This window comes from Giraffa tippelskirchi, chromosome 9 (assembly GCF_054371585.1).
Source record: "Giraffa tippelskirchi isolate mGirTip1 chromosome 9, T2T-mGirTip1v1.2.pri, whole genome shotgun sequence".
NCBI classification, from domain to species: domain Eukaryota; kingdom Metazoa; phylum Chordata; class Mammalia; order Artiodactyla; family Giraffidae; genus Giraffa; species Giraffa tippelskirchi.
Window position 1 is genome coordinate 41,253,926 of NC_137283.1, and position 18,777 is coordinate 41,272,702.

Here is an 18,777-nt window from a genome sequence, read left to right on the forward strand (position 1 = left end):
TACACTAAAGTCTTCGACTGTGAGGATCACAAGAAACTGAAAAATTCTTACAGAGATGTGAGTACCAGACCACCTTTCCTGCCTCTTGAGAACCTTGTATGTGGGTCAAGAAGCAACAGTTTGAACTGAACATGAAACAATGGACTGGTTCAAAATTAGGAAAGGAATACGTCAAGGCTGTACATTGTCACCCTGCTTATTTAATTTATATGCAGGATACATCATGTGAGATGCTGGATTTTAAAAGGTGTTCAGTATCGTTAAATACTAGGGAAATGCAAATTAAAATCACAAGGGACACTACTACACATTGATTAGAATGCCTAAATAACAATTATTGATAGTATCAGGTGCTGGGAAGGATCCCAGAGCAACTGTATTTCTCATACATTGCTGGAGGGAACCTAAAATGGTATAGCCACTCTGGAGAAAGTTTGGCAATTTCTTAAAAGTTAGACATACACTTAACAGGCAATCATACTGCTGGATGCCTAAAGAAATGAAATTTTAGGTTCACATAAAAACCTGTAAACCAATGTTCACAGCAGCTATACTGGAAATAATTAAAAATGAACACAACTCAGAAGTCCTTCAGTGGATGAATGGATAAACTGACAAAGCCATACAGGCTATTCAGCAATAAAAAAGAATGAAATGTTGATACACAGAATTACTTGAATGGGCCCCCAGGGCACTAGGGTAAGTATAGTCAATCTCAAAGAATTACATATTGCATGATTCCATGTAAAAAACATTCCTGAAATAATCAATTAAAGTGGTTAAGAAGAGAACAGTGGAGTTAGGGGTGGGAGAAGGTGTCTACATGTGTCTACAGAGGGAGTTTCTCTACAGTGATGAAACAATTCTGTACTCTGATTGTGCTGGTGGCTACATAAATTTGTACAGATGATAAAACTTTGTAGTACTATTCACACATACGCACACACATAAAAATGCATATAAAAACTGGTGAAAGCAGAATAGAGTGTCTACCTAACTAGTATTGTACCAATGTTAGTTAGTGTCTAGCTAACTAGTATTGTACCAATGTTAATTCTGGGTTTCAACAACAAGCTATAGTACATAAAATATTTTTGTTGTTGTTCAGTTGCTAAGTCATGTCCAACTTTTTTGTGACCCCATGGAGTGTAGCCAGTCAGGCTCCTTTGCCCATGGGATTTCCCAGGCAAGACTGGAGTGGGTTGCCCGGTGGCTCAGCAGTGAAGAAACTGCCTGCAAAGCAGGAGATTCAGGTTCAATCCCTGGGTCAGGAAGATCCCCTGAAGAAGGAAATGCAACCCACTCCAGTATTCTTGCCTGGGAAACCCCATGGACCGAGGAGCCTGGTGGGACTACAGTCCATGGGGTCACAAAAAAGTCAGACATGATTTAGCGACAGAACAATAACAACAAACAATATAAAATATTACCACTGAGCAAAGCTGGAGGGAAGGTATACAAAAGCTCTTGTACACTCTTCATATTTTTATACTTCTTGTGGGTCTTAAGATCTCCCAAAAGAAAAAGTTATGAGAATAAAAAGAGGAGTAAAGTATTAAGATTTTACATGGATGAATCAATTTCAGTAACATTTGCTGAGCTAAAGAAGCCAAACACAAGAGCACAAGGTATATAACAAATATAATTATATATATAAATATAAACAAATATAACTCCATTTGTTTCAAGTTCTAAAACAGGCCAATGGAAATATGATGATGGAAATCAGATCAGTGGTTGTCTATTGAATTGAGTGGAGAATTACTTAAAAGGAGACATGAGAGAACTTTCTGAAGTGGTAGAAATGTGCATTTTAATGTGTTTAAGTTATAGCTAAAAAGAAGGAGTGAAAAATTCTCTTTAATAAACGCTGCTTGCAATGACCAAAATAATAATAATAATTGTGGAACCTTGTGGAGATTGACACTTTGGATGAAGGATTTTCTGATGAGTGACAACCCAAAGATACTGGAGGACAAATGTTCCCGGAACTTTGGAAAGATTTAATTGCATGAGTGAAGTGGCCTAGTTAGCCAACTTACACTTTCCAATCCTTTTCTGTAAAATTCAGTGAGCCTATGAATGTAGATTGGCTTTAAAAATATTATGGATTTATACTTTAGCACTTCCAACTTTTGTGCTTTTTACTCCAAAACATAAAATTATGCCTGGCTTTCCCAAACTGGCCATTTATAGAGTTTGAAAGGAATGCATATATACAGATGAAGATATTCAATGTGTCTGAGATGTTTGCAGTCATTATTTTAAAGGAAATTCTCACCTGAGGCCGGCTGAGTCCTCTGGAGTTGCTACTGCCATTCTGACTGAAGTGGCCAGACTAGCCACCCAGTCTCAGGATTCCTGCTTTTTTAGGATCTCTGTGTAAATAAAGCCCAAGAATACTGTCCTTTGTCTACATCACAGTCCATATTTCTGGTTTCTCTTTAGGCCTTTCTTCCCTTACCTTGATACTTCCTTTTGCTTTGTAATTTAATAATTCTGAAATCTTTTAGTGCTGGATGATGGGAGAGGTGAGAGAGGCAAGAGAACTGACTTTCATTTTTGTTCTAAGCAGAATCCAGGAACCATTGAGTGGTGATATCTCAAATCCGAGGATATTCCCGAGGATGCTGTGTGGCTGCCAGAGAAGTACTGGTTTCCTGTCAAGGACTTGACAAGTTAAGACCGTTGCTTGCCATTGTGCTCTACCACAGTTGAGTTATTAGCCACTGCCATTGCTGACCATCAACATACCCTGAAAGGAATTCAGGACAAAGACTGAAAATGAGGCACTCCAAGCTCTGAGGAAACTGGTAAAACAGGCCTTCAGATAATTTCAGGAGAAAAGCTTATGAACCCAATTTCTTGCATCTCACCATACTTGGAAAAGCAATAAAAATCATTAACTAAAACATCTACTCATGACTAGCAGTAACCTTCTACCCAGATGTGTGCCAGACTGCATATCCTTCTCCAAATCACAACATACTATCTGAGAGCTGCCTCCTGGGGTACAGTCCTCATTAAGTCCCCAGATAAAATGAACCTCACGGCTCTCATGTTGTGTGTTTTTATTTCAGTCCACAGACTGAAGGGACTAGGCAATGATGTCAGGTGAGGAAGACAGAACGTCTTGACTTCACATCTTAGAGACAAACTCTCCGTTTTAAAGATGATGAAGCAAAAGCCCAGAGACTAAAAGCCATGCCTAAGCAGCTGTGTCCAAATTTATTTCTCCAGCACTACCTTGCCTCTAGTTCCAGGCTCCAAACATTCAACCTGAGTATGATCCAGTTGTCTAAATACAGCTTATCCAGAATAGAGTCTTACCTCCCACCTACACCTAGTCTCCTCCTCCCTTCCCCCACCCATCCAACAGCAAAAACAAAGAAAACCCAAATCTTCCTCAACTCTTCCCCTTCCCTCATGGCAACCGTATTGATTCCAGTCCCAAACAGATCTTAAACCTGTCACCTCCTCTTCATGCTGAAGCTGTTCTCTATTCCAGTTCTCTCTACCAGACTTCCCCGGGTCTCCCTGCTTCTGCCCTCACCCCTCTCCTCTCATTCTCACTCAGCAACCAGATTCCTGTGACCTAGTCTCTCCCCTGCTGCACTGGCTTCTCAGGGCCCTTAATAAACCCGGATTCTCAGGTTGTAGACCAGCAGCTCGCAGCCCTCAAAGAAATTTCTGAAATGTCCTGGATAAGAGTGAGGACTGGGGGAGTCCCCAGAGGTCCTACCTGACCCGTCCCCCTCACCCCCAAGTCGAAATGAGACCAATGAGATAAAGCTTCCAGAGGCTTCCCTAGTCAGGTGATGTTGCTGTTGTTCAGTCACTAGGCGAGTCCGACTCTGTGACCCCATGGATTGCAGCACGTCAAGCCTCCCTGTCACTTACCATCACCCAAAAGTTTGCCCCAGTTCATGTCCATTGCATGGGTGATGCTGTCCTGCCATCTCATTCTCTGACACCCTCTTCTCAGGTGATAGGCCCTCTCTAAAGGCAGGTTGTTGTAACTCCTTCCGAGGTTGGGACCCCAACTTCCGCTTTACGAAGCAGTGGGGAAAAACTACGTTTTACAGTCAGGAGTTCTAAAGTCAAATTCTGGCTCCTTTAACCAATCCCTACTTCAGTCTACCCATCTGAGAAATGGAGCTAATAATATTAACACTAATTACCTGAGAGGGTTCTTGGAGAATTACGTGAACCATAAAGCACTTAACATAATGGCTGGCACAAATGAAAGCTAGCTCCAGTTCACATTTTAAGGAACCAAAAACAATGTTTCCAAGGTAACTTGCCAGACTGTAAATACCCAGTCACCAGATTGTGTATAAAGTGGTACTTCGTACCAAAGCGTTTCTGTGCCTGCAGTTTTCACGGCCTCGAGTTACGCTCCTCAGAGTCTGACTTTCGCTCCCCGTGTTCCAAATATCAACACGGAAGGACGCGCTCCCGTGGCGCACCCCGAGCGCCAGCAGCCGCCACCGCTTCCTAGTTGTTTCCAAGCCGCCTTAGGCGGAGACCACCCACACGCCCCTCGGCCCATGACGCACTGCGGGAGGCGGGGCACGCAGGCTTCGTGCCCTGCCATTGGCCCGCGCCGGTGGAGGAGTGGGGTCCGACTCGTCCGCGGCCCTGCTGTGCTGTCATTCGGCAGCGGCTAGAGGACACGGTCAAGATGGCGGTGGTGGCTGTGTTGGTGCGGAGACCTCTTGAGCAGGTAGGCAACGGCTCCCTTGCCTATGACCCTGCGCGACCCCTGCCCACTCTGTTCCCCTCTGAGCGTCCTCTCTCTCTCCCTGCCAGGTCTCCGGGCTGCTGAGGAGGCGGTTCCACCGGACCGCGTCGGCTGCAGTGCAGGTAACCGACCCGGACGCTAGTCGGGCCGGGAGGGGCCCCTGGTCCCAGGGCAGAGGCTGGGGTCGCATGTCACCCACGCGAGGCTTAATGGAATCAAATGGCCGATCTGAGGGAACTAGACGTGACACTTCTTCCCTCACTTCCCCTTAGAATTTTTTATTGTAAAGTATACATAACAAAATTTACTACTTTAAACTGTATATTCAGTGGCACGAAGTACATTTAGCATGTCGTCCATTCACCACCAGAACTTTATCATCGTCCCAAACAGAAACGGTACTTATTGAACAGTAACTCTTCCTTAGCCCCTGGTAACCTCTAACCCCTTGTTACTTTCTATGGTGATGAATTCATGTATTCTAGGGATGGCCTATTGGAGAAGGAAATGGCAACCCACTCCAGTATTCTTGCCTGGAGAATCCCAGGGACAGAGGAGCCTGATGGGCTGCTGTCTATGGGGTCGCACAGGGTTGGATACGACTGAAGCGACTTAACAGCAGCAGCAGGGATGGCCTATAAATGGAATCATTTAATATTTTTCCTTATAGGTCTGACTTCTTTCACTTACCGAGTTTTCAAGGTTCATCCGTGTCGTAGCATGTGTCAGAATTTCATTCGTTTTTAAGGCTGAATAGTATTCCGTTGTAGGCATATACCACCTTTTCTTATCCACTCACCACTGATTGACACCTGAGTTATTTCCACCTGTTGGATTTTGAATAATGGTGCTGTGAACATTGATGTGCAGTTATCTGAGTCCCTGCTTTCAGTTCTTTGGGGTATAAATCTAGAAGTTGGAATTGTTGGATTATATGGTAATTCTGTGTTCAAGTTTTTGAGGAATTTCCCTCTTTTCTCATTTTTGTTACTGGAGGATTCTACCAACCTTTATAGTTGAGTAATCCCTAGATCCTGAAGGCAAAGTGTTTCGCAGTGTCTCGCACTTAGTTAGTGCTCAATATGTAGTATTACGTAGGCTTCCTTGACTGTTCTCTGCCCCACAGTATACCAAATGTGGAAATAAAATTATCCAGTATACTCTCTACTTAGGAAAGCACCTGTGAACTGGTCTGGCCAGCAAGCAGATTTCTCAAGATTAGGTAGTCATTAAGAAAAAGGGGACTTCCCTGCTGGTCCAGTGGTTAAGAATCCACCCTGCAACTGTTCAGGCAACTAAGATCCCACATGGGAAACTGAGCCTGTGCGCCACAACTACTGAGCTCTTGTATGGCAAGTGCTGAGTCGGCGAGCCACAACAAAAGATCCCGCGTGACACAATGGGAAGATCCCGTATGTGCAACTAAAACCCAATGCAGCCAATAAATATGAAAAAGGGAAGTGTTTAGTATACGTTTCATTTATACTTCTAATCACAGACTGGCAATGAGCAATAGAAATGTTACTTTTTAAATTCTTTGAACTTTTAAAGAGAAGCCTGTTCTATTGATGGTTTTTGTATCGTGTGCTGTGGGCAGCCTAGGTCAAGAGAGAATCTCAGTAGTATCCTAAGTAATTCTGTAGTTTCTTGACTGCTTTCCCATACCTGTGACAGGTGACAGTTCGTGAGGCTATAAATCAAGGCATGGACGAGGAGCTGGAAAGAGATGAGAAGGTATTTCTCCTTGGGGAAGAAGTTGCCCAGTATGATGGGGCATATAAGGTAACTAAGAAAAAAAAAAAACACTATACAGAATTGAGGTGGCCATTTGCCCCCAGTAAAATTAGAAGTAATGGGGTCATTGCTTAATTATAGGTTAGTCGAGGCCTGTGGAAGAAATATGGAGATAAGAGGATCATAGATACTCCTATATCTGAGGTAAGCCTTCCATCAGGAAGCAGACCTTGGAGGGGCATGTCTGTTAAAGGGTACTACTCTAATTTTTGTGGATTTTTACTTATATTTGCATTTTACTTTCTAGATGGGTTTTGCTGGAATTGCTGTAGGTGCAGCTATGGTATGTAGTCTTTGTGAATCTCACCCAAAGAGATTTCTTTTAACCAGACCTTTTAAAATCATTGCTTGAGTGTTGGGGTGGGGGGGCGGGGGGTGGGCGCAAAGTGGTTATTTGCCACTCTAAACTGATGTTTTCCAGTCTTTTCAACATCTTTTCAACATTTTTGATTTGACAGGCTGGGTTACGGCCCATTTGTGAATTCATGACCTTCAATTTCTCTATGCAAGCCATCGACCAGGTTATAAACTCAGCTGCCAAGACGTACTACATGTCAGGGGGCCTTCAGTCTGTGCCCATAGTCTTCAGGGGGCCCAATGGCGCCTCAGCAGGTGTAGCTGCCCAGCACTCACAGTGTTTTGCTGCCTGGTATGGGCATTGCCCAGGCTTAAAGGTGGTCAGCCCCTGGAGTTCAGAGGATGCAAAAGGGCTTATTAAATCAGCCATTCGGGATAACAACCCAGGTCAGTAGAGGGACGTGTTGTGCATCTCTTTTGAACATTAAAGTACTAAAATGAAATATCTGCATGGAAGGAACCATTAAAGACCATTCAAGTTAGGCGAAGACATATGTTAGAGATCTACAGATGTAGTAGACAGGAAAAAAATAGTGTTTTTCTTATCTGTGACTATATGGGGGCAAATTAGGTACGAGAGAAATTTACTACACACCTATAACACTGGTTTAACCCCAGAGGTAAAATCAGGATTGATCAGACTATAGATGTCTGTATCTAAACCATCCATAAGGCTGCTGGACACTATGGTGCTTCCTAATCAGCACAGTGAAACGTCTCACAGAATGAATGCTTATATTTATAGATATTTTCAGTCATGTGGTCACTTTGGTTTAAATATTTATATATTATAGTGGTGGTGCTGGAGAATGAATTGATGTATGGAGTACCTTTTGAACTTCCTTCAGAAGCTCAGTCAAAAGATTTTCTGATCCCTATTGGAAAAGCCAAAATAGAAAGGCAAGGTAAGAGAAATCAGTATACACTTCAACATTATTAGTACTCTGTTCCTTCAGTTTATGTTGATCAGACTCGATCTAGAAGTTACAGGCCTGTACTTTGACTAGGAAATTATAGGATGAGTTCAAGTGTAGAATGTGTTACGCCCTGACTGCATGTATTTGTGCTTTTCTAAATCTGAGCCTAGTAGATTTGTACTTCATTTCCAGGAAGGCTTTCACGTTCCTCATCTCACTGGAATGAAGTTGAGTTTAAGATTTTACAAATGAACAAGAACCACAGCTGGCTACAGAGAAGGACAGTGTGTTTGGTTTCAACCTGACCTCTGATCTGTGATAACTTTGTTTCAGGAACACACGTAACTATAGTTGCTCATTCAAGACCTGTGGGCCACTGCTTAGAAGCTGCAACAGTGCTGTCTAAAGAGGGAATTGAATGTGAGGTAGGTGGACATTCACATGTTCTTAAAGAATCAGAAAGATCCCTTTAAATTTAAGACCCAGAAAGAGGAGTTTGAGTTCTGTAACAGGTTAATTAGATATAAAATCTTGCTTTGTCACTTAGTTCTGTCTCAGCTTAACGATGGGAACCTACTTGGTTTTTAAACACCCAGCTTTTTACCACCTAGTGTCTGGATCTTTTTAGTGTCTGTTTTATCAAGTTGAGATCCAACCTTAGAGCTGGAGGTTGGGAGAATGGAAAACTTAGAAGTCATTGAGTCTAACCCTTTGATATCCAGGAGATACCACTTGCTGGTTATGCTTGAGCAAGTTATATATGTACTTTAATAAACCTCAGTGTCATCAGCCATAAAATGAATATAATACATTTACTGTCCCGTCAGGGTAGTTGTGGAATTATACTTATTGTACTGTCTGGTACTCGATAAAGCCAAGGGAGGACAAGTGAGCTCTGTAAGTGAACAGAGCTGCCTGTAGTAGAAATAAAGATTTTTAATTAGTTTTCCTTTTGACATAGGCAGATTTCCCTAGACTCAATGATTGACGGGAAATGCAGGTTTCATCCCCGGGTCAGGAAGATCTCCTGGAGTAGGAAATGGCAACACACGCCAGTATTCTTGCCTGGGAAATCCCACGGACAGAGGAGCCTGGCGGGCTACAATCCATGGGGTTGTCAAGACTCAGACACAGCTGTGCGACTGAGAACACACACATAAGAAGGGAAGTGGCTTTATGGGGATAAAACTGTATTTGTGAGGCAGTGGCTCTATAAAGCTATTTACTGTATTATCTGTCTAGGTGATAAATTTGCGAACCATCAGGCCAATGGACATTGAAACAATAGAAGCCAGTGTCATGAAAACCAATCACCTTGTAACCGTGGAAGGAGGCTGGCCACAGTTCGGAGTAGGAGCTGAAATCTGTGCCAGGATCATGGAAGGTATTTCAGAGACACTGATTCCAGAAGAGTTAAGCTGTAATAAACACTGTTTATTACAGGACAAAACAAGCAAAAGCTAGGGATGATCAAGTGACTTGAAATTTTCAACTTATCAGCTTGGTATTTTTCTTTTGGGTAATTAAAAAAAGCAAAGCCATGAACAACTCTTTGTAATTAGCATAGATTTCAGACTTCCCTTCTCTGGGCAGCCATACCTGCTGTGCTGAGGTGGTGGTGCTCAGCTGGTTGTCCTTGCCTCTCTTATTTGCACCTCCTTCCCTCTTAGGCCCCGCGTTCAATTTCCTGGATGCTCCTGCAGTTCGTGTCACTGGTGCCGATGTGCCTATGCCTTATGCAAAGATTCTAGAAGACAACTCTGTACCTCAGGTTAAAGACATCATATTTGCAATAAAGAAAACACTAAATATCTAGTTTGGACTTGAAGTTCAGGTCGTTGGAATTTACTTAAGATACTTGCTGACTCTTCATCTGGATTGTCCTATGCGACCTTTTAATTCATAAAGTTATCTCTGAAGCAACGACAGATTTTTTTTACTGGGAAGAAGTTTAGATGTGTTTGTGGTAAAACTCTCCACTCTCCTAAGTTCCATGTTTTTTTGGTCTGTTACAGTACCATGTTCTTTGAATAAGATTCATGCGCAGTTTTACCCTCTCACTGGAAGAACATGGTGTAAATGTGGCAGTCCTGATGAAAGATATATCCAAAAAAGGATAACTTATATGTAAAAATAAAAGCATTTAATCTACATTTACTGTTAAGATTGTTTTGATAAGGAATAAAGGAATTCCTAACTATGACTAATGGTATTTTTATATTCTTGAGATAATAACTGTGGCATAGAAGTCCTAGAATTCTGTTAAGAAATTAGTGCCATCAGGAACTAAACACTAATCTCCTAGACTGCATCACTTACTTACAACAGGAACTTGCCCACCGACTCTTCAGATGCCTAATTCCAGTAGGTTCTCTTCAAAGTTAAACCAAGATCCACGTCAGGTATTTTTCCCACTGCCAAAAAACATAATATTCTGCCATACGCTGCTCTCCTCAGAAGTTGAGATGGAAAAGATAGATGTAAGTTGGTTACAGAAGCACATAAGTGGTACAAAAACTTCCCATTAAACTATCTAGCCAAGCTAAAAACAACACATTTTCTTGACACAGTTTATTTTAATAAAAAATACAGCTGAACATTTATCACAGATTACATGAAACTATACACAATGACATTCTCTCTGCATAGTAACCAACACTGATGTGTATAACTTGATTTTTTTAGATGGATTATTTATAATCCTTTAAAGTGCAATTTATTTAAGGGTTTAAGCAAATCATAGGATAAAGGATCTTTCTAATAAATGAGTAATGTTAAAAAGATGATATATTTGGATAAATCTTTCAAAAATCAGAACTGATTTCTATAGATGCCAAATTTACTTGTAATAATGACCCCCCACAAACCCCAAACTTGACTTAAATGCTAAGGACTAAGAAGATCCTTGAATTGGCGAGAGCTTTTCCTGATGTTAACATTTTTTTGTCTGTTCAACATGTACTAACTAAAAGGAACGAAGAGCCTAGAGTAGTTCCTTTAGCAGCCCTGAGTTCTGTAACCACAATGGAGTTCCTGATTGAACTTGAGAGAATGTTGTGAACTTTCACCTTCTACTTGAGGGGGAAATGAAGAACTCAGTTGCTTATCTGACTCTCACCGACATCACTATGCTTTCGGCTACAGTGTTAATGTCTAAGATGAAATTAAAAGTAGCAAAAAACAGTTTTTTCTAAGAAATAACCAAAAAATGCTTTAGAATAGAGAAATCATGAGAGGAACAGTTCTAGGAGCTGTCTGGCGGGATGGATGGGAGGGATTGTAACACCAAGGCCATTCACCTCGGTGACTGAATATTGTCATCATTTTTGTTTTTTGTCCATTTCCTTCAGTTGGTGGAAATAATTGATTCTGATACGCTGCTGCCCACCAAAAGAGGGTGAACCAGATTCCGATAGTAACCAAGCAGCAAAATATTTCTTAAGGCAGCAATGCCAGCCTGACTTCATTCTACTTGAAGACTGTTTCCCTCTTGAAAAGCCCCTTACGTGAGCATCTGCAAAGTTGTATGTGGCTGTACTGGCTCAGCAATTATTCATCCAGAAGGAGGGTACTTCAGGGGGTGGAGGTGGAAGGAAAAAAAAAAAAAGGACTTTTCCCTCCAAGTGTAAACACGAAGCTTCAGCCGATCTTAGGAGCGCTATGATCACAAGTTTCAGCTTTCCTCAAAGTTCCTTTCTGGAAATTCTGGATGGAGCTGAGTAAGGCCCCTCGGCTCACGCCATTCACGGCCTGGGGTGCAAGCTGTGAGGGCGCCTCTGTGCTTGCAGGAGGTGAGGGGGCTGCTGCTGGTGGAGGCGGAGGTGGAGGAGGTGGAGGTAACGTGGACATCCCTGTGGAGGAGCGAGGACAGTCAGTATTTCTGCACATACCCTGCACACATGCTACTGCTCAGTCCTGGGCGGAAAGGACTTGGGGAAGACTGCAAACGTTTTCCCTCAGAGAGGCCAAGATACTTTGTACTGTGTGATTTTTTTTAAAGTTGCCATTTCTCCCAAGTTAACAGTCATGTGAAAAAAGACTACACAAATATCACAGATTTTACACGAAACTACACAGAGTGACATTCTCTGCATAGATGAATTTCCAGATTTTAAAAATGATCCCAAAAGAAAGGTTCCCTTCCCTACTTTTTCCAGGTTCCAGGCAGCTCCACCTACTCCTGAGCTAGCAATGAAAGACAGGCATCTGTATGCACAGAGCTTGGCTACCTAAATATCGATTACTAGAAAGGGATGAACAGTTCTTTAGCTGCTCCAACACACACAGTATTTGAAGGATGTGTTTTAACATGATATGACAAACCATTTAGGATTCTCAGCAAGGAACCATTGTCTGCTGGGTTATGGGCAGGAGGGTCTTTTTTTTTTTCATCTGTCTTGAATGTACTAGGTTGCCTGAAAGAAATATAAAATGCTAATAATTGTCAGCAATGCTCAGCAAGGGGCAGAGGACTTTCTCCCACAATGGCACCTCAAGGAGGCATCTTCCTCAAACACCCTTGTATCCACTGGGAGCCAACCCTACAAGACAGAAATGCACTAACCCTACATCTTTGCTGAAGTGTTGAGGGAGACTAGAATGGCAAGCTCTACCCTGGTGGGCAAGGAGAAGGAAACTGAACAGGTATCTGAAATTTCTCTTAGTTTCCTTCCAGGTACACAGACACTGTGCACTTGAATTATATACTTTTGAATCAACACGTGAATTTCATCCCTCTTGGAACAAAATAAACACTAGGTTCAAAAAAGGCCTTGCTTCAAAGAACTTGCCTGTGCTACAGTGAGTTGCCCCATTTCCTGTGAACCAGGCAGCTCCCTGTGACTCCACCTCTCTGTTCCTGGCCTCACCCTCTACCCTCTCCTAGGGCTACCCCAGCAAGACATTCTGTTGGATGGCTCCCCTACCACCTCCCTGAGCTGTGGTGACAACAGGAGAACATACCCACCACAACTTGACTTTATATGGATGGGTGTTCAGGACCATCAATAACACACTTCAGCAAGAGCAACCTTTTTTTACCAACTGTTGATAGGCCATGGTTAAAGTATTTCATAGAAAACCACTTACCTTCCTTTACATCTTTTACCCAAACCTAAAGGCAGCTGAAATTAAAGAATCACACAGATACACGCACTCATGCTCTGGAGTTCTTGAAATTCTCAAATAATAATATGGCAATACAAACAAACAGTGAACACAGACAGATGAACAAAACGTCATTTTCACTGGTTCTATACAATGACAACTAATGAAGTTCTATTATGTTGTATGCCAGGGTGGATTATGGGAAGATGCTCCTGTCCTGGTGTTACAGGGTTACAGAGATTAAAAAGGACTTGCAACCTGACATGACTGTGGAGATGAGAAGAGCAGGGAAAACCGCTATGTCATATAAGCGTTTCTCTGAAGGGTGTTCTTGGAAAGTGACCATTGAAATACCAGGAGGGGAGATGGCTCTGAAGCCTCTTGGAACTCAACTGCAGAGCCCGGAGGACTGAGTGGATGCCAATACCCTCCCGGTGCCCCTCCCCAGCACTCTCAGCCAATGGCCAGAGAAGGGCAGCAGAATTGGACTTGACCTGGAGGGCCCAACATGTACCGGAATGAGCACCAGCATTTCTGCCTCCCAGCTCTGTGCTTTGACCCCAGCAGAAGAGTCAGGGCGGATTACAGACCAGAAGACAGGGCTGCAACAGCACTTTGTTCTACTAAAGGCATGGAACTGACTATCCAGAGACCAGCCACCCTTCTAGCCCAGGAGTCTGGGAGGCTAGAGATGGGCCTCGGGGACTAGACTTGGTACAGGCTGCCATCTTGGCACAGAACTAAACTCCTTGGCCCTCATGCGGAACCAACCCTGGACTGTGGCCTCATTACTACCGGGCGCTCAAAATTAGAAGTGCACATTCACTACCACAGTTTGGGGACTGGGGGTGGTGCTCAGGAAACGGACCCTCATTGTCCAAGTAAAGGCTAAGACTGTCTAAATGAGTTGCTTTGAATGTGTAGGTAGCATAAATAAATCCACTGTCCAAAGTGCCACAGGGTAACCTGTGCTGCTGGGGGCTGTGCAAGAAGAGTCTGCTCATCCAAGAGGAAAAAGTAAGGTCACCAGAGGTGCCCTCACAGAGGGCCAGACCAATCGTAAAGGGCCCTGTTCCCATGAGGTCCACCTCTCCTCACTGGGCCTGCAACCACCAGGGCAGATCACTGTACATAGGATCAGGCCCAGGAGCCGCTCAGAAGCCTCAGGAAGGTTGAGGGGGTGGGGGGGAGGTCCAGGTCTCAAGGTCAAGGTCAACACTTGACCTCAGAGGAGGCAAAAACACAGCCCAGGGACTCACAGTCTAATTACAGGTCCCATCAATTATTTTTGTTCTTTTTTAGTTTTTCTTTTTTTTTTGCCTCTTCTATGGTCCACAAAATTCCTTTAAAGGTTCACTGGGACTTAAGCTATAACACACGGCTAATAATATGGGAGCGGGGGGGAATGTTACCAGGGTCCAAATTCAGAGGGCCTGTGAATTGACTCTAGGGCCTGTGACGAATCTGGGACAACCGCCGGATGCTTGGACTCCCCTACTCCCCAAATGTGAGTGAGTGCCCCTCCAGAGGCCTCCTAAAGCCCTCATCCCTAGGTCGCTGACACTACCAGATTCCACGGTAGACTGACTGCCAACTGGATCTAGCTTTCAAAAATGCTGGCCTCCAACACCCCAGGTGGAGGAACGCTCCATAACAGCTTATCTACAGTGATAACCAGGTCATTCGAGTTAACTATTCTACCTCCAGTATCCCAAATGGGAGCCTGGCAGCCCAGCAGAGGCCCTGAAACAGGCCACAGACTTTTGCAGCAAGATCATAGGTTAGATCCAGGTAGAAACACCTTGCCAGAAACATCTTCCCCAGCCGTGTCAAAAGGACCTCTGAGAGTCCCTTTCCCTGGGCCAACTTTGGGGAGTCAACTACTGCCTGCAGGTCTGGGTTCCTTCATGGTCCCACACTCAGGAGGGGAGACCACCTGGCCTTCAGACCAACACCAGACCTATCAGCTACCCTCAGAGGGAATTGAAGGCCAGCAACTCCCGAAGCAGGCAGCCCCCAGCTCTTTGAAACTGCCTTTGCCTTTTACCTCAGAAAGATGGGGAGGCTGTATTCATGTCCCAATTATTATTAAGGATGCTTAAAAAAGAACTGTTTTCCCTAATATCAGTTATAAAGCCAGTAAGTGGCTTCCCTGTGACCAGGAATGCAACTGCCCAACGTCCTTTCCCTTTCATCAGAGTAACAAGGAACCAGCACGTTTGCAACAACAGGACTGTGAGATGCTGGCTTCCAAAATGAAAACACCAAAATGCCATGCAGTTGATGTGTAGGTTTTAGAGCTGTATTTTAAAACTAAAATCAGAGTGGAAAATGAAAAATTTGAAGATCGTGATGAAAATGAAATGAATGTAAATGAAGTCACTGGGGTGCCTTTTAAAGATGCTGTATTTCATTTAAATATCCAGACAAGGAAATCGTCTCGAATCAGCTTTCCTGTTTGTTCATCACTTCAGTGATCTAGACACACTGTCCCATTTCACAGACAGAAACAGAGCATCTTTAAAGTTAGAAAAATCAGTATAGCTTACTTTACCGAAAATTCACGTTCAAAATGGTGCATGCTCTACTGAAAATAGCAAAGAGAGAGAGAAGGGGGACACAAGTCATTATTCAGTGTCATTATTTAGTGACATTATTTAGTGTCATTTAATCAAATACAGACAATAAAATATTAGTCTGAATCACATGCTGATTATTCTCATTGCAAACTAGGGTATATTTAAGTGAATCACAAGAAGCACTGGTTTGTAAATACGACGGTGATCCTCTTAGAACATGGCAAACATATTAATACTAACAGAGTAACCAATGAGTCACTTGCCTCTTCATTCTTTTTATTTCTTTCTTCTGAACCAGTTAGGTGCTATTCAGAAGACCCATCATGGTTTTATTTCCCCTGAAAAGTAGAATGGGTCCTGGGACTATACCTAGATCTATTACTAAATAAGGCCAGTTTATGAAGAGGGGAGAACAATGAGAACTGATCACTTTTTCACGCAAGTCTTCTACAGTCTAAAATAGAGATGTGTCTTTTTAAAGCTGGGAAGAGCAAAAGCACAGGGAAGTCTAAGCTGGGCAGGAACATGGGGCCCCTTCCCTAAAGGAACTTAGATCCAGAGGCTAAAGAGGGCAGTGAGCAGAAGTAGCTTACTTAAGACTTGCTCGTGGTTCAGTTACTAAGTCATGTCCGACTCTTTGGGACCCCATGGACTGCAACACGTCAGGCTTTCCTGTCCTTCACCATCCTCTTGAGTTTGTTCAAATTCATGTCCACCGAGTCGGTGATGTTATCTAACCATCTTATCCTCTGCCGCCCCCTCTCCTCTTGCCCTCAATCTTTCCCAGCATCAGGGTCTTTTCCAATAAGTCAGTTCTTTGCATCAGGTGGCCAAAGTTTTGGAGCTTCAGCTTCGGCAACAGCATCTACTTAAGACTAGAAAACTATTTATAAAAGGGGCGGGGTGGGGGGTAGAATTCCCTGGCAGTCCAGGGATTAAGACTTGACACTTTGCCAGGGGACCACAGATCATGCAAGCCTCAGGACACAGCTAAAAAAACAAAACAAAACAGAACACATTTTTTTCCCTGTCTCCTTTTAACTGACTAGATTCCAGGTTAATTGTGAAAGATGACCTTTTCCCTGACAGTGAATCCCAGAGTTCTGAATGAACCAACCTGCTCCCTCACCTAAAGGAGAATCCCTTCCTCTGAGGAGGGGCTGGTCAGAGGCCCAAGTGGGGTGAAGCAGGCTGACCACTGACCTGGGGCAGCTCTGGGAGGATGCTGGGACTACTGCCTGCCCACCCCACTCCAGCAACTGAGGACCCAGGGAAGGAGCTCATACACTGGGCTTGGAGGCAGGGAGGAGGGCTGCAGGCCAGCAGCAGAGCAGAACCAATACATTGTTTAGAGAAGCACCACAGGACAGACCTGCTCATCCCAAAGATGGAAACTACTTTATGTGGTTTTGAGAAAAACAGGTGATTTTTAGGGCCACAGATGTCTATTTTGAGCGTAGAGTGGGTTTCAGACTTTGATGTGATTAGATAAATCCTGGGAGCTCCAACATTCTAAAAGAATTTCTCCCTTTTTTTGTACATTATTTATTTGTTTTACTGAAGTATAGTTGATGTACAATATTATATAAGTTACAGGTGGTGGCTCAGACGGTAAAGCGTCTGCCTACAACGCGGGAGACCCAGGTTCAATCTCTGGGTGAGGAAGATCTCCTGGAGAAGGAAATGGCAACCTACTCCAGTATTCTTGCCTGGAAAATCCCATGGATGGAGGAGCCTGGTAGGCTACAGTCCATGGGGTCGCAAAGAGTCGGACACGATTGAGCGACTTCACTTCACAGGTGTACAATATAGTGATTCAGAATTTTTGAAGGTTATACTCCACTGACAGTTATTATAAAATTTTGGCTATATGCCCTGTGTTGTACAGTATATCCTGGTGGCTTATTTTACACATCATAGTTTGTGTCTTCTTTATCCTAAACCTTCCTTCCTGTTACTCAAGTTCTCAGTCATTCTGTGCCCACAAGGCCCCGCTTTGCCTCCTCCTCCAGTCCTGCACACATGAAACTTCCCTCCTTTCAGTCACTCTCACAGATTGGCTTTCGATGAACTGCCAGCTCTCTCTCTTCAAAATTATTGCTTAAAAATGATAAACTGCAAGCAAGAAGGGCTAGAATTCTCTTGCAAGGCATTCAGAGCTTAACTTCACATTACTTTCTTGCTTATCAAGCCCTGTGTACATTATCTACCTCATAAAGACCAGGAATTCTCTTAAAAGACAGCTTCAAAGAATGGAAATTACTTGTGCAAGGTCACCCGGCAAGTGGTGGAGCTACAACCCAAGCCTGGGGTTACTAGCGCTTCTTTCAGGGCTCTTATCACACCAGCCAAGCACAGGCTTTTAGCAGCACAGGCCCTGCAGTGCACGGAGAGCAGGTGCTCAGGAGAAAAGAGAGAGATGAACAGGGACAGAAACCAAGACTGAATCCTGGCTCCAGTATCTCCCACCTGTGTGACCTTAGTCAAGGTCCACTAGAGCCTCAATGTCTTTGTCTGTGAAATGGAGCTGTAAGTATAATCCCTGCTCATTGGATAGGAAGGTATTCATGAGGATTTAATAAAACAGTAACTATAAATCTCCCAGAACAGTGCCTAGGACAAAATAAGCACTTAAAACATGTGAAATACGATTATTAACAACAATAATAATTTGGGTTTTCTGCTTACTTAAGATTTCCCCAAATACTCTTTATACTCTTTTGCAAATCTTTATTTTTTTTGCAAATCTTTTTAAACACACACACACATACACACACAATAGCAAAACAGCAGGCCTGTCTCCTCCCAAAGGGAGAGTAGGAGCAAATATCTGCATGTAAATCAGGACCTTCTAAACCACTCAGCTCCATGAATACAGAGTGTAAACACTAGCTGGTGACACTGACCCAGAAATCAGTCAGGAGAAAGTATCTCAAAGTTCTTGAAAGAATGACTTCTAGAGGCAGGAAACATACACTTTAGAAAAAAGAAAATGCTAGCAATGTTCTCACTGGGGAAAAAAAAAAGCTTTAGAGAATTCCACCCTACCCAATAGAACTGCCAACAAACTTATGGAAATCTTTCTACTCTTTCTCCCATCAATCTGGTAAGGATTTCAAGAAAAGGCCCTGGGCAGGGAGGTTCAGAGAGAAACAGGAGAGGCCCCAGTCCTTGCACAAATGCTGGAAAGGACTCAGGAAAGTAAGACTCCTTTGCTTAGAAACACCTATCTCTTCTGCCCTGTCCTGAAAGTAAGTGAGCTTAAAACTACCCTTAGTTA

The 18,777-nt window shown here is 43.3% G+C and overlaps 3 protein-coding genes across 41 annotated transcripts in view; 1 reads left to right on the forward strand and 2 right to left on the reverse strand.

Annotated features, from left to right (window-relative positions):
• LOC145519832 (uncharacterized) overlaps positions 1-4,523 on the reverse strand; it is a 78,611-nt gene extending 74,088 nt beyond the window's left edge. Inside the window, exons 1-2 of the mRNA XM_081524725.1 lie at positions 4,356-4,523; positions 2,282-2,755 (exon numbers count right to left, since the gene is read on the reverse strand). Of these exons, the coding sequence (XP_081380851.1) occupies positions 2,282-2,319 (38 nt within the window). The 5' untranslated portion in view covers positions 2,320-2,755; positions 4,356-4,523. The remainder of the gene's footprint in view (positions 1-2,281; positions 2,756-4,355) is intronic.
• Positions 4,524-4,671: 148 nt separating this feature from the next.
• Positions 4,672-10,015, forward strand: PDHB (pyruvate dehydrogenase E1 subunit beta). 3 transcript variants are annotated; one of them, XR_014063949.1, is made up of 10 exons: positions 4,672-4,726; positions 4,813-4,866; positions 6,419-6,526; positions 6,620-6,682; positions 6,786-6,821; positions 6,997-7,282; positions 7,690-7,800; positions 8,146-8,237; positions 8,774-9,196; positions 9,483-10,015. XR_014063949.1 is itself a non-coding variant. In XM_081524645.1 (10 exons), exons 1-10 carry the CDS (start codon positions 4,685-4,687, stop codon positions 9,626-9,628), a joined length of 1,080 nt encoding a protein of 359 aa, XP_081380771.1. In that variant the 5' UTR covers positions 4,672-4,684; the 3' UTR covers positions 9,629-10,015. The 3 variants fall into 3 exon arrangements, 2 of the variants coding, with proteins under 2 accessions (XP_081380771.1, XP_081380772.1); XM_081524645.1 differs by having other exon boundaries at positions 9,055-9,196; XM_081524646.1 differs by lacking the exon at positions 4,813-4,866 and having other exon boundaries at positions 9,055-9,196.
• Positions 10,016-10,368: 353 nt separating this feature from the next.
• Positions 10,369-18,777, reverse strand: part of PXK (PX domain containing serine/threonine kinase like) — an 85,418-nt gene continuing 77,009 nt past the window's right edge. For 18 of the 37 annotated variants that reach the window (XM_081524625.1, XM_081524624.1, XM_081524628.1 and 15 more), the window contains one exon: positions 10,369-11,663. In XM_081524625.1, the coding sequence (XP_081380751.1) occupies positions 11,452-11,663 (212 nt within the window). In that variant the 3' untranslated portion in view covers positions 10,369-11,451. Of the gene's footprint in view, positions 11,664-12,900; positions 12,926-15,467; positions 15,506-18,777 lie in introns of all 37 variants that reach the window. The other 19 variants (XM_081524642.1, XM_081524640.1, XM_081524639.1 and 16 more) reach the window with 5 other exon arrangements.

Bases quoted from the DNA above. Each gene is read 5' to 3' on its own strand.
- PDHB (XM_081524645.1), top strand. From the start codon at position 4,685: ATGGCGGTGGTGGCTGTGTTGGTGCGGAGACCTCTTGAGCAG. The intron at 4,727-4,812 runs GTAGGCAACGGC...TCTCCCTGCCAG, and splicing joins TGCGGAGACCTCTTGAGCAG to GTCTCCGGGCTGCTGAGGAG. The intron at 8,238-9,054 runs GTAGGTGGACAT...TTATCTGTCTAG, and splicing joins AAGAGGGAATTGAATGTGAG to GTGATAAATTTGCGAACCAT.